General features: G+C 49.8%; 1 protein-coding gene across 6 annotated transcripts in view; it reads left to right on the top strand.

Moving 5' to 3' along the window:
- Gas7 (growth arrest specific 7) overlaps positions 1-15,360 on the top strand; it is a 231,923-nt gene that overhangs the window by 197,540 nt on the left and 19,023 nt on the right. For all 6 annotated transcript variants that reach the window (XM_075992118.1, XM_075992122.1, XM_075992119.1 and 3 more), the window contains 3 exons: positions 4,469-4,558; positions 6,618-6,733; positions 10,249-10,323. In XM_075992118.1, the coding sequence (XP_075848233.1) occupies positions 4,469-4,558; positions 6,618-6,733; positions 10,249-10,323 (281 nt within the window). The remainder of the gene's footprint in view (positions 1-4,468; positions 4,559-6,617; positions 6,734-10,248; positions 10,324-15,360) is intronic.

Genomic DNA, 15,360 nt, shown 5'->3' with positions numbered 1-15,360 from the left:
TTGCAGGTGGACATTTTTTCTCTGGTTGCTTCATTGCGCCACACTTACAACACCCTCTACCGCTGAAGCCTCCTGCTCTCTGGAATCCTCTCATCTTTCTCCTTATAACCCAACACCGTCAGCCAGGCCAGGGTCCTCACGTTCTCGCCTGGGCACTGTTGGCATTTGGGGTCAAGGGCAGTCCTGAGCCTTTCCTGCCCTGGGACCACAGTCATATCCTTTCACCTTTCCAAACTGCAGCCTCCATCATATGGGGCTGGGAACTCACTCAGAGAGCGCTGTCCTGTCCATTTCATGGTCACACTAGACCCTTGGTGGCTAACTGTCTTCAACACAGACATCTGGACACATCTGCTGGAGTCCTTCTTGCTTCTGAGCCAAACTCAGCATACATGTGTGTGAACACACACACACACACTCAAGCACTCATATACTCATACACACATGTGTGCACAAATACACACACATAGATACACACACACACATAGAGGCTCCAGCCCTCCTCCTACCTGAAATACCCTTTCCTCTATCAGCCTGCTTGCTTAGATCCTCCTCAAGTACCACTTCATCTAAGAATCATTCCAGCAGCCCCAGCCCTTCTTGTGGCCTCAGCATCCCATGCCTGCCCTAATGAGAGGCGTATCCCAAGAATAATCACCCCTTAACTATCAGGCTCTTGAGAACATATGCTGTACCTCAGACCTGGTTCCTAGTCATTGCAATAATGATGCTTTGTTGAATACCCGCTGTTTGCCTGACGTGCAGGACCTAGGAAAACCTTAGGATAGGATGGTCTCCATCCCTTCACCTGCTCTCATGGGCAAGCTGTCAGCAAGGAAAGGAAGAAGAAAAAAGCCATCAGGAGTACATCAAAGACGTATGTGTGCAGGGTGCTGGGGAGACCTGGCATAGCAGATAAAAGCCGACATGGCACATGCAATGGAGGAGCTATCCAGTAAACATTCAGCTCTACCGCCAGCCTGACCTGGATTTGAACACTTCTGTGATCTGATTTCCTCAGTGCTGTGCACTTCTCTACCTGACCACCAGGGGGAGAAGAACACTGAGGATCCAGGGAAGTCCCATTGGGTAACAGGAACCAGAACTGACAGAGGCAGTGACAGGCACCCCAGGGCTCCTGACCAGGGCATCCAAGAACTAATAGCCCCAGAGTGGCAGAAGTATCATGAGTCTCCAGCTTCTCCCACCTTCACTCCCGCCCAGGCCCCATCCTTCCATGGCTGGTCCAGGTGTCTCTGAGACACATTACACCATGGCTCCAGGACAACGGAGGGGTCGAATGGAACATAATCAAATCCCAGCTATCCTATAGACCTTCTGTGCCTTGGAGCCAGCTGAGGATTGCCATTGGAGGGGATTCCTGTTACTCTCTCCGCTTTGCACTAACAGAGTCTGTCTTCTCTTCATGGGCATCCTGGGGTAGAGAGTACCATCCTTTCTCTGAATGTGGGTCCTCTCATGGAGGATGCTAGGCATGGCTAAACAAGACCCATTTTCTGCTTGCCCTGACCCACCATTGGTCAAGCCACTTGTGATAAACTTCTTCCTTTGTGGCCAAGGCCAAGAGCAGTTTGGATGAAGACTGATGAAGAGGGTTGGGGGAGACCATCAGGTTCCTTAGAAATCAGTACTGCCTACTTTGAGTACCGCGGCCCCCTGCCGCAGGTCCCCATCTGTGAATTCAGCCAGCTGAGAATCCCCTAGCCACAGGTTGAAAACTGTGTCTGTACTCAATTGTACAACCTTTATCCTTGATATTACTCCCCATTCAATACGGTAGAACAACTATTCAGCTCAAATTATTAAGTATTATAAGACTATGGAATGCAGGGGGGTCTGTGTTTGTTAGATGCAAATACGGTGCCATTTTACATAAGGGAGCTTGGCATCTATAAATTTTGCCATCCATGTGAGGCCTGACAACGGTGCCCACCCCTCCACCCCCAGATACTGGAGGGTAATTGTGCCTTAACTCTGTGGATTCTGTGATTATTTTTTTGCATGGATGTGTTTGTGTGTGCATGGTTGCGTGTGCACAGTTATGTGTACGTGCTCACATACATGTGGAGACCAGAGGAAAGTGTGTCTTTCTCTATCACTCTCTGCCTAAATTTCCTTGAGATAGTCTCTCGCTAAACCTGGAGCCAGCCTGGCAGTCAGCAAGTTCCCAGCAATCCTCCTGTCTCTGAGCCTCATGCGGCCATGTCTGACTTGTCACTGGAGTTGCAGGAGTTTGAACGCAGATCCTCATGCACACACAGCAAGTGCTCCTACCCACTGCCTCTCCAGCCCTGGTTCTGTGATTCTTAGCTCCTGTTTTCTTTACTGTTAGAAATCTTATATCATTAAATTACATTGAAGCTTTCACGAAGCAAAATAAAGGTCACTGTCATCACCAAGATGGCTTAACCTCCATACCCTGTTTTTATGCTGGCCCCAAGCAGCACCCTCTCAGTGGGAAGCTGGCAAGGCCCCTAAAGAAGACTCAAATCAGGACACCTCACAGCCGGGAGGGACTTCAGCCTCGATCAAGAACTTGGAGAGACCCTTTCCTGAGGCTGGACATGAGATGGTGCCTGCTCTACCCCCTGCCCTCCACCCCCGCCATCCAGCCCCTAACAACAGCTGCAGGCCAGAACTTCTTCACACTGAACCAACTGGGGCAGAATTCAGTGCTGTTGAACTCCAAGGCACTGTGACATTCCTGGCCCCCTTCCTATCATGTCATCATGCTTCTTCCCAAAGGAGCCCCTGCCTTATCTCACCAATGTCAATGTCCTTTTCCTTATGGACAGCACTTCCAGGTCTTCTCACCCAGGCTTGTGAGGGCAGCTGCTGCTCCTGACAGCTGGTAGGCTGGAAGGGCAATGCACTGACTACCACAGGCTCTCCCGCCCTTAAGTCAGAGGTCCCAGGGTCTGATTCAACTGACATGGGAGTTTTCTGGTTGGCCATAGCGTTTTGTTTTTGTTTTTAATTTTAAACTCAAACAATTGCCATCACTGAAAGCTTGAGACAATTGTCATACCAACCCCAATCTTTGGCTAATCTGGAATCAGCTCATAGTCTGGTGGCGTGGAGCAGAAATCTGAATCTGCCCATGAGATATGTGTCCACAGCCTGTAGCCCCTGCCCAAAGCACAGGCTGTTTCCCTCCTGTCCTGGTTGTAGATTCTGTGTCACAGGGGTACCTAGCTGTCTGCATGACCCTCCTAGGTCAGAGCTTGAAGACAATCTGCCACCCTCTGCGGGTTCCTGGTTGGCTTATCCATTCAGCACCAGAACTCCCCACTGTGACAGATGACTGGTCTGTGAGGTGAGGCTGGAGGAAGATGCCTTGGTGTGAGGCTGGGGAATTGCAATCCCATCAGAAAAGCAGCAAAGCCACTCCCACAAAGGGGGCAAGCCACTCCCACAAAGGGGACAGGCCACTCCCACAAAGGGGACAGGCCTCTCCCACAAAGGGGGGGGGGCAAGCCACTCCAACAACGCTGAGGTAGCTAGGGAGGATCACAAACACAGCTGGGAGAAACAATAGCTTTAAGCACCCAGAAACTTCCACACCACATTCTCCATCCTTAGGGCCATCCCCAAGCCTGCACCCTGGATTATATGTTTAAACTGTGGATGTTCATACCACAGTATGAACCTCTCACCCCCAACCCCCAGGTGCTTCTAAGTCAGCCCTATCCTTGGCTCTTCTTAGAAGCAAATTCAGATTTAGTTGCTGGCTTCCAGTATGATCCCACACAGGACATACCAAACACACAGATATTACCCCACTTCTTCGTACAAATGGAGCACACTGTGATACTGAAACCATTCTACACATCATCTGTGGACCACTGTGCACTCAGGTGCACTCGGCCCTTAGCAGTGCATCCGGGTACTGTTCCTCATCAGTGGAACGAACCCTATTACGCTAGCGCTGATTTGTTTTTCACGTACGCATTTATTGTACGTGGCACTGTGTCTTATAAGGTCGCTAGCCTTCTGCCTCTCCTTCCTGGGTGCTGGGATTGAAAATGGTACCACCACTCCTGACTCCTCTCAGACTTTCCTTACGAATTCCCCCCACCATTGGACAGTGTGGTTCTGGTCCAGCCTTTGACGGCATAGCCAGTGTATGGTAGATACCAGGCACATACATCCCTGCACACATAGGCAGTTACATCTGTAGCACCGTCTCTCAGAAGCACGGTGGCTGGGTCGCAAGATCTGGGCATTTACAATTATGATAGATCCGATTAAATTCTCACCAGAGAGCTTTTCCTCTTCGTAGCCTCTAGGATGGGTGTGGGGGCCGATTGCCTCCTATATAAAGTACCCACTGGCTGCTGGCAAAGGGCAAGATTGCTGAGAACATTCCACCAAAGTGGCCCCGGGGAGGTGTCCTTTGTGCTCTGGCCACCTGATCCAGCAGTGACAGCATTCTCTTTCTCTGCAGATAAACTGTGTGACATTCCCTCACCCAGACACAATGCCTGAACAACAGCTGCTCAAACCGACTGAGTGGAGCTATTGTGACTACTTCTGGGTGAGTCCTGCCTCAGTTTCTCTCCACTGTGACCCCAACAACAGCATACACCTGGGAAGGGCGGTAGGGGCCTTTCTTGTTGAAGCTGCAAAGTGTGGTGTCCAGTTTGGCATCTCAGACAGGACTTTTGCTGGATTCTGGATCATTCTGGCAGTCCCAGGAAATCTGTGTGGTTTTCCTGCCCTGTAACACAGCCAGAATGCCAGAAAGCTGAAAGACAGCTCCCTCCAGGGCTGGATGGAGGCAGGAGACTAGAATTACTTTTAATAAAGAAATATGAGCTTCGGGCCTGCTCGACACCACTGTGAGTGGCCTTGGGGACACTCTCTGCCTCTTGGCATGTAGCTTTCCCCAGCCGAGTCATGAGGAAGTCGGGTACAGAGATGTATAAATTGTCTCTTTCAGCACCCGCGGCTCTCAAGTCCTTGTGTATTGCCTAGTGGGTACAAAGTTGCCTGTTGCAAGATGAGAAGTTTCTATTGATGATGGATGGCAGAAAGTCACCACCTCAGTCTTAATACTCTTAGTGTCTCTAAACTGTATATGCACTTAGAAATGACGATGACAACAATAAATCTCACATTATGTATATTTTCCCAAGTCGGATCTCTATGAGTTCGAGACCAGCCTGGTCTACAAGAGTTAGTTCCAAAACCAAAGAGAAACCCTGTCTCGAAAAACCAAAAAAAAAAAAAAAAAGAAAAAAAATTATGTTTTAATGTGTATGCACAGTTCCGTACATCAAGGATGCCAGAGCTAGCCCAGAGCACTTGCAGTTTGAAGTTGCAGGGACACTGACCCTTTTGCAGTCATAGTGGTGAGGGTTCACGGCACCTCGGCCATCTATAGAAAATGACTAAATCTCTATAAGGCACTTTCGGGAAGACCCCAAGGAACAATCAATAAATAAAACCTCTTCTGACTATGGCAAAGAATGGATTGTCTGCCCTCTTTTTATATCTGCTAAATACTAGCCCAAAGTGCTTTTTCTTTCTCCCAAATCCTGCACCCAAAGCTTCCTTGTAGAACGATCCTGCTACTCAAGCTGTCCTGCTGATAAGATAGAGGTCTGCAGAGTACATGGAAGCTTTGGGGGCTGTGAGAGATGACCCAGGAGAGAGACGTGTATGCAGTAAGGAGATGGAAAGATTCTGGAGGCCTGAACGAAGTCGTAGCTTTGCTGTCTGTAGTAGGGAGGCACTGAAGGAGTTTTGAGAAAGACTTGGGTGTAACCTGTGCTGTGCCTGTTGCAGATGGGAATGGAGGGTGAGAGGCGAGTGAGTGGACCAGGAAGAATGGGTGACAGCTGCAGAAATAAAGAGTGGCTGTCATGTGTGTGGAAGACATCCTTAGGACTCTAGGGGGGAGACAAGAAAGTCGTGGAGCTGGGCAGAGCATGTGATCCTGCCTGTTGTTCACTGGCATCCTGGAGATGTTCTTCTTTTGCTAGTTTGGGTTATGTTGAGACTGCCTGGCCACCCTGTGCATCTGTTTCCCAAGGGTTGGGATCCCAGGCCTACACCGCCATGCTTAGTTAAGAGTTCTCACCTTAACCTGAACTCTGGCTCCTGGTCCCTCGGTGGTTTTCCTTTTCTGACTGTCAAAGCCTTTTCCTCTTAGTAGAAACATCTCCTCGATGGCACAGTCTTTGGAGCACACTGTTCTTGTAGGTTTTTCTTAGAGCCAATGAGTCGTTCAGCCTGTTTACCCCCGAGGGAAGCAGGTTTGGGCTTAGTCATTGGGGTGACATCCTTGCCATTCTATCAAGATGTAGCATCCACAGCATGAAGTGAGCACACCTTAAGCATCCATAGAGAAGCCTCAGGCGGGCATGGTGGTAATCTCCCTGTAAGGAAAGGTGTTAGTGGTATGTTTTGGGTCAGTGTTGCTGAAGAAAGAGTGTCACTATGGTTAGGACAGGGAAGAGGGCCCATGAAGCTCTTCCCGGTGAGAGGGGTTTCTGCAAGCTGCAGTGGCTCCCTGGCAATGATCTGCAAGGGATCCTAGAAATGCAGAATGCAGCCTGCTCCCAGATGACTGGGCTTTTGTTTCCTCCTAGGCGGATAAGAAGGACCCACAAGGCAATGGCACGGTGGCTGGGTTTGAACTGCTACTGCAGAAGCAACTGAAAGGCAAGCAGATGCAGAAAGAAATGTCTGAGTTCATCCGGGAAAGGTGAGACCAATGCCCGTGTAGCCCTGGAGCTGGCCACCACCAGGCCCACTCTGAACCCTGGACCCCAGGGGAGTGGATAGCTGATCATGCTTAGCCCTGAGACAGATGTGGCCAGCAGATATGTGGTGTAGACATGGATAGTGTTTCTAAAGATTTGAACCAATATCTAAAGAATTGAAAGAAGGAGGCCAGGAGTTCAAAGTCATCCTCAGTTGTGTAATATGGCTTATCTGAGCTACATGAGACCTCAATATATATGTATTGAGACACATGAATGTGCATGCACACTCACACACACACACACACACACAGACACACACACATTGCATTGAATCCTGGATGCTTGGTATCTCTTGACGCTTGCCCAGCCCTGTGCAACAACTGGCTGGAGTTGAGTAGCTGCTGTCCATGGAAGGAGCACAGGTCCTGTTTGCCACAGTCTCCACTCCTCCCCACCGTCCCCTGACTTGCTGCTCCATTCTTTACCCTCATTTGAAGCTGTCCCTTACCTTCCAGGTCTTCTTTTTCTCCTGAGACAAAGTCTCACTGTGTAGCCCTGACTGACTTGGAACTCACTCCATAGATCAGGCAGGCCTCAGACTCAGAGATCCACCTGCTCTGCCTCCTGAGTGCTGGGACTCGAACTGTATGCCACTCCTGTCCTTCCAGGCCATTTTCTAACCAAAACATTTCCCAGGCCAAGGGATATAGAACTGCCCTCCCCACTAGGGATCCTAATAGCCCCTTGCCTGAAGAACTTGGGTCATAGGTGAAGATCCTATAAATTCAGCTTGTGGAAAATATGAAGAGCTGCAGAGAAGTCCCCTCTCCATCTTTCTCCTCTCTGTCTCTCTTGTTCATATTCCTGCATAACATGCAGATCCATGTGTAGAAGGAGGGGCCTCTTGTTTGTTCCTGGCCACTTATCCCTGAAATAATCACACAGAAACTGTATTAATTAAATCACTAGTTGGCCCATTAGTTCTAGATTCTTAATGACTAACTCTTACATATTAATTTAACCAATTTTTATTAATTTGTGTATCGCCATGTGGCTGTGACTTACTGGCTAAAGTTTTAACGTCCATCTCTGGCAGGGCTACATGGCTTCTCTCTAACTCCATCTCCTTTCTCCCAGCATTCGGTTTAGTTTTCTCCACCTAGCTCTGTTTCCCTATAGCTCTGCTATAGGCCCAAAGCAGTTGCTTTATTAACTAATGATATTCACGGAATACAGAGGGGAATCTCACATCACCCATGCACAAATGCACCTGTATACCCTCACGCCTGCTCACATACACATACACATACCCATACCCACACATTCTGGCCTCTCCATGCCCCAACACAGAAATAACTGTGTACCTACATAGCCATGCATCAGATCCCCATACAACTATACATCTGGGCGCCTGTACTCCCACACACCCCTACATCTTACCCTATCCCTGTATACCTATGTGCCTACACATCCACATCCCCATGTACTCCCATGTGACTGCATACCTGTGTACCGGCATATTTGCATGCCCACACACCTGTATGTTCATATACCCTGGGTACCCACACATCACACCTACACACCCAAGTATATGCATACCCACATCCCTGTGCACAGATATCTGCACATCTGTGTGCCTGCACACTCACACACCTTGCACAGGCATGCTTTGGCATACCTACACCCTTGTGCGCCTATACCTGCACACCCACGTACATGCACACCCACATGCCTGTGCATCCATGCCTTCATACATGTCTATACATCTATACGTTTGTTTGCTTGCCTACCCACATCACACACACATCTGTACATTTACACACCACACCCTTGCATACTTACACACCCCTACATCTGTATACCCACACACCTGCGTGCCTACACACCCCCATCAACACATATTTTTTTCACAAACATATGCTCAACTTTCCAGCTAGTGTTTCCAAGACTTGCTGGAAAGATCCATTGCAAATAGCAAAGAACTTTTCAAAGTATTTCTTCGTTATAACACTAGTAATTGGGTAATAATGCTTTGGCATTTTTAAAGCCCGTTTTTTCCTTAGGAGGCCTATTTTCCATTTGTATAATCAAATCTTTATGTTATGACCCATTAAACTAGTAGGAAATTGGAAGGCTGCTTTGTTCAGATGCAAGAAAACAGAAGCATAAAGTAGACAAATAGGAAGCAATAGGAGCTGAAGCCTCAATGTGCATATGGTTTTCACTCATAACAATGTCCTATTGGCAAATGAATGGTTTCTGTCATCTCCGGCCACTGAGGTCTCGGGGAACCAGCAGAGGGAATTCAAATCCCTGGAACCTTTCTCAGCCCGCCTTTGGAGCTCTCGGGGAAGCCATCTGAGGCAGGAAAATCAGGCTGTGGGGTTGGGACTTGCAGCTTTGCTGGGCTGAGGGAAGTGGGCAGGAGGTGGAGATAACACAGACGGCTCACAGCAGAGGCCCAGGAGGCAGATGGCGTGTGCACCTCCCTCTCTTGGCATGTGCACTCGGCCTTGTGGCATGATGAGATCTGCTTTCTGGAGGTCGTCTTGGCCCCAGTATGAAGTTGCTGCAGGGTAGAGGTCCCCATTATTGGGTCTGGAGACAAAGGCAGGACAGAGATGGGTTAGCGAGAAACTTGGGAACTTTCGGACAGGCTCCAGCCAGAAGTGAGGGGTGAGAAGGTGTGCAGAGGCTTTAGCAGGTCCAAATAGTCACTCTGTCTGGGCCCCTGCATCCTTTGGGTCTCAGCACCCTAGCAGGCAAGAAGCACATGCTGCAATTCCATGTCCCGGGACTCCTCTATTCACTGAGTGAAGGCTGGAAGGACTGTCTAGGACCCTGCCTTCAGACCACCTCTGGTTATCATAGCACATCTCCGCCTCCCACCATGGCCCCAAGAGCCTCTTAAGACGTGAACGTGCTGTTGACAGCCCACGTAACATGGATATGCCTAGCTGTACAAAATGTGCCCCAGAGAGTTGCCTTGGAGGTGTATGGAAGGTTTTCCCCTCTGGGGAAATCCAATGGGACTGCAGCTCTGGACCCTACCTGGTTTCCATGGAAACACTTGCACCCTTAGCAATGCTTTGCAATTGAAGGCATTGTGGGTGGGAAAGTGGAGGAAGATGTTCTCTTCTTGCTTCTGTGGGCTGAGGCCATCTGGGAGCGTGTGAACCTGGAACTAAGGGATGGAAGGGCTGGGTACATCCTGGGCATCCCTGGGAGTCTATCCCAAGCTTCTCTTGTTCCTGAAAGGCTATCATGTCTCACCTTGTGCTTGGAATGGTGCAGATGACATCTGCCAGCAGTGGGAAGCAAAGTCTGAACCAGTCCTTTATTGGGAACTTGCCACTGTGGGTTCCCCCTGTGTAAACAGAGCAGCAAGCACTACTTGCTCAGGAACTGACATGTTAGAGGGTCTCTTTACAAGACTGAGGCACGGCAGGGTGTGGTGGGTCCAACTTATGGTCTACACTGCGGAGCAGATAAACCGGGGTTTCTCTCTTCGCAGGATAAAGATTGAAGAGGAGTATGCAAAGAACCTGGCTAAGCTCTCTCAGAACTCCCTGGCTGCCCAGGAGGAAGGGTGAGTTGGGAGGAGAGTGGCGGGACTGGGGAGGATGAAGGGACACAGAGAAAGGGATCCTTACTTATCAGCAATGCTGCCCAATTGGGATGGAGAGATTGCTGTAGGCTTGTCTGGCTCACTGTGGGATTGGTGCCTTTGAATCATTCATAGTCGAAGGTAGATCCTCATGACTCGAGGTAGGCACTCATGCCTTAGACAGGGACTGGTAACTCAAGGTGGATACCCATGGCTCAAGATGGGTTTTCACAGCTCAGGGTTCAGACTCGTGGTTTAAGACAGTACTCATAATTAAGTGTGGTAGCCTCTAATTTCAGCAGGCTGGTGACTGAGGAATGGGGGATTAAGAATTTGGGGACAACCTGTGCTGCATATCTAGACCCTATCTCAGATAAACAAACAAAAATACTGGTGCTCCTGACTCAGCGTGGGCACCCATGACCTGAAGTCCAAATATTCATACCACAGGTTTTCCCTCCTGAATATTTTTTTTCTTTTAGTGACCTGAGTCTCCTAAGGTACTGGAGCACATCAGAGCTCCTTTGCACTGTGCCCTGTAGCTGAACAGCACCCTCTAGGTGTCCAGCTCTGTCACCCTTTTTCCAGAGGGAAACTAAGTCTGAGAATTTCCTATCCAGCCTTTGAGAGTGCTTTTGAGAGCCCCAGGCAAGGCCTCATCTCCTGAACCTATGGTGACAGTCCAGACAGGGTTAAGGGACACTTCCAACCCTCCCAGCCATGCAAGGATGTCCAGTGGGAGAAATCCTGCAGGGATGGATGCCTTCTCTTCCGTCTTCAGAGCCCCGGCCCTCGTGATCACTGCGGGGCATGTCAAACGACACAGGCACTGTGCAAAATCGCATGGCCTTCCTCAGGAGACAATCAGGGAAGTAGTATATGTTGCCACCCCTTCTGAGGTTTATACCCAAATGAGTCAAAAACAAGGAATCAAGCAAACATGTTCAAAGTAGTACTACTCACAGAAACTAAAAGGTAGAAATGGCCCAAATTTCAACAGGAGGTGAACGGGTATGCAAACCATGGTGTGCTCACAAATGGATATTCATGGATGCACAATGGGATATTATTCACCCATAAAAAGGAATAGAATACTGAGACTCGCCACCTTATGTGTGAACCTCAGAAACGTGATGCTAAGTAAAAGAAGCCAGCCACCGTGGGTCAGAGTCTAACCTCCCGTTCATATGTAGTGTCTGGAATAAGCAAAGACACAGAGACAAACTCACTGGCTGGTGATAAAGAGGGACATGAAGAGTGAGACTTACTAGGCACGTCTTTCCATTCCGGGTATGTGTGCACTCAGGCTGCTCTAACAAAATTCCACAGACTGAGTCCCTTAAACTGTAAGAACATGCCTGTGCGTGGAGGTTTACACATCCACAATCCCAGCACTCAGAAGGCAGAGATGCGAAGATCTCTGAGTTTAAGGCTGACCTGGGCTACATAATGAGATCCCTGTCAAGAAAAAGAACAGAAAAGGCTTCTATTTTGTCTCTGTTCCAGAGACTGGGAGTTCAGTATCAAGGTTCCAGTAGGGTCAGTGTCTGGCATGGGCTCTCCCTGGGCTCACAGGTGGCTGAAAAAATCACTGTGGGCTTACATATCATCCGCTGTGTAGGTTGAGATCGGGAAGTGGGTTTTACAAGGTCAATAATCCTGTTGGATCAGGGCTTTTCCCTCTAACCTTAATTACTACCCCGTCCCTCTATCCCCCATCAGGGTTTCAAGATATGACAGGAGGCTAAGGAGAGGGAGGAATGACAAAATTTTCTTTCTGACGGGGGATGAAGGGTTTGGAGCCATCAAGAGTAGGCCATTCTCCAGTGTGGATGTTGTAGACACTTTTCCATTGCTCGCCTTAAATTGGAGAATTTCGTCACAGTTGGTTTTCACCTCAAAAGAAAAATGTTCAAGGCTCCTGGGAAGTTAGCACCAACAGGGTCCTCAAATGCTGCCTCTGTGGTCCCACCACCCTCCAGAGGTGAACCTAAGAAAGAAGGCAGGATCTGCAGGGAGCTCTGATGGTGAACAGGCCATAATCTGCCTCGTGGCTGAAGTCTGCCTAGGATGGAGACTTTTGCCAGTTGAATATGGCTTTGATTAGGGCTCTTCGGGGCTGACTAAAACAAAGCCATCTCCTCCCAGTCAGCCGCAGGATGACCCAATAGGGTCCGTGTCCCTCTCCAGACAGGAACATGGTTAGCCAGCTCCTGGCCTCACCTACTGCCTCCTCAGCCTGGGACAAGGCAGGAAGTGCACGGGAAGTAGCCCTGCCACCAGAGAAAGCAGTTTCCTGTGGGTCCCTGTGCTTGGCATCACTCTATGGCTCTGGAGCCTTTCTGCTTCCACCCCCTCGGCTTGGGCTCCTGCCAGGGACATTTTGTCCTGCCAGCACACAGCATATGCTCCTAAGCTAAGCAGCCTGATCCTCATGCCGGAGCCACACACACGAACACAGCCAACCACACAAGCTCAGGTACAGCTATCCCTGTACACCGCATGTGTGTGAGTGTGTGTATGAGTGTGTGTGAGTGTGTGTGTGTGTGCGTGTGTGTGTGAGTGTGTGTATGCACGCACCCCGTTACTGCTCCACTGGCAATCACAAGGCACAGCGCTGCTGTATCTTGCACCCACAGCACAGCTCTAGACATTTGACCTGGTGCACTTTGAAGGTTGGGCAGGGATTTGAAAGCTTGGAAACCCAAGGGGGCAGGTAGGGGACACTTGAGCTATCTGGCAACTTAGGTGCGCTGTCCAGTTTCGATGTCACAAGATGTGTGCACACTGGCGAAGCAGCAGCCTTCGGTTTCTCGCTCTTTCTTCAACCCTCTCATGTGTGGAAAGGCCATGGAATGTTGGTCGTTCTTGGCTGGAGTTCTGCCAAGAGCCTGTGCCGTGGTTTGGCATGCCTCAGACTACACATTGAGATCCAGGTTCAGCTGGCAGTTTTTATTTATCTCTTTCTCATTGGATGCCATCTTCAAATGAGGATTTCGAATAGCTTTTTCCCCAAACATTTAAATTTTATTTTTAATTAACATATATTCGTTTAGACATATTGACAGGGCCGATTGCAGTAGTTCCGTACATTTGAAGTACTTTGGAATACTGAGGAGAGGAGGACATAGGCATGGGGCTGAGCCCATCTGAAAGGTAGGGGTGACACTCTTCTGCCTGGGTCATGCCAGTCCTGCAGGTAGGGCTGAAAGCATTGTCCAGGATGGGAATGGTGCCACTTTGCCCCCAATATCCTTGAACTAACATTCTCAGGTCACCATGCCTGACCCTAGCCAGTTACCCCATGTGCTCTGCTGGCAGCAGGCTTGCCGCCCTGTTGGAAGAGCTCAACCTCTCCCAGGGCCATTGCAGACTCCTGTACTTCCAGGACCCTCTGGATATCACACAGCTCCTAGGACAGCACCCTTGCACGTGATGGCGAAGGCTTCTTGGCTGTCAGTAGGAAGTTAGGATCAGTGTTGAGATCCCATGGGAGTGGCAGGAAGTAATAGTCAAGATTCCTTCTTGCCATGTGACATCCGGTTGTCACCACATCATCTCCTAACAGCTGCCTAAGGACTAGGGATGGAGCTCGGTGGCGGAGCCCTCCCCTGATACGTGGGAAGCTCCAGGCTCCTTTCCATAGTGAACTACAGAGCTATGCCCCTGCGGCTCACAAGCCTGCCCTTTCCATGTGGCTGTGTCTGAGAGCCTTCTGTGTCACTGTAAGCGGATAATGTATACAGAAAAGAGATCGGTTATGGTTCTGAAGACTGGGAGGTCCAAGATCAAGGGCTAGCACCTACAGAGTACCTACACCCTGCCCTCGCATGTGACAGAAGCCACCACATGTCAACTGCATGGAAGACGGCCAGCCTAGGGCCCCCGAGCATTTTGTTATGGCCCCAAGAGTCCCCACACTGCCGTGTCATGGATGAAGTCTGCTGCACATGGTTTGAGGGGATACCTTCTGCTCACCCCTGACTCATATAGCTGCCATGCCAGTTCCGCTGTGGAGTGAGGTAGGGGAGCCCAGTCCATGCAGGTCTTTAGGACTGTGCATTCTCCTCACAGGTTCCCAGGTTCCAGGCCCACATAGCATGGTCACCCCAGACCCACCTAGTCTTTCTCTGATGGGACCTCCGACAACACTCTTCCATCTTCCAAACTCTCTGGATATCAGTTGATGGTTTCTCATGCACACTCACCAAGGCCAGGCTAGCGCTGCCACCAGCCAGGTAGGGAACTGGATCCCTAGGACAAATCTGCTACTAGCTGCTGCCTCAGAACCTGGAAGTGCCATCTCCAGTGCTCTGCCCCAGCAGGCTGTCTTCTGGTCAGCTTTTGCCACCAACATTTAACGAATTCCCCAGACAAGCGGCTTTTGCTGGCTGCATGAAAAGTCTGGAGAAGGAGTCGGCCTTAGAATGGCCTTAGGGCTGAAGGGTCCAGATAATGAATTCTGTATCTTGGGGCCTTCAGAAGTCTCCAGGACTCCGGGAGATGCCTTCTGTTTGGAGCATCTCTTTGGAACAGAGGGATGGTACAGTTTAGAGTGTGCACTGTGAGCCTCAGTGGGGTGCACAGTTCAGAATCTGCTAAAGAGAAGCCATGCCTCTGCAGATGGCTGGGAGAATCTTCCCAGTGTGTGGCTGCACCTGGGATGTCCCTGGACCCAAGTGGACCATCTGTGCCTCTCCTGGAGGCCAAGTGACTGAGACCTATGGGCTGGCTGTAAAGGAAGGGCTTTCAGAAACAATTGTGGTTTTCTTCCTTTAGTTACTAGCATATATTTGTTCCCTTGGCAGCAAACCAGGGTGTGGAGGGAGTCAAAGGGTACTGGGGACAGTGATGGCCAGGTGTCAACCCCGCTGCAGCACAAGCTATGGAAAGACCCCCACCCTTTCACACCTCCCCCAAGTTCTTGAGTGCCTCTGGGTTCCAGATATTTCTCCTGCTACTGAGATATTTGCTGCTGTCTTAGATCCAGAAACAAGGCTAGTTTACCTTGGCCTTGGT

Source organism: Microtus pennsylvanicus, chromosome 11 (genome assembly GCF_037038515.1).
Source record: "Microtus pennsylvanicus isolate mMicPen1 chromosome 11, mMicPen1.hap1, whole genome shotgun sequence".
In the NCBI taxonomy this organism is placed as follows: Eukaryota; Metazoa; Chordata; class Mammalia; order Rodentia; family Cricetidae; genus Microtus; species Microtus pennsylvanicus.
This window is presented reverse-complemented; position numbering and strand designations above follow the sequence as displayed.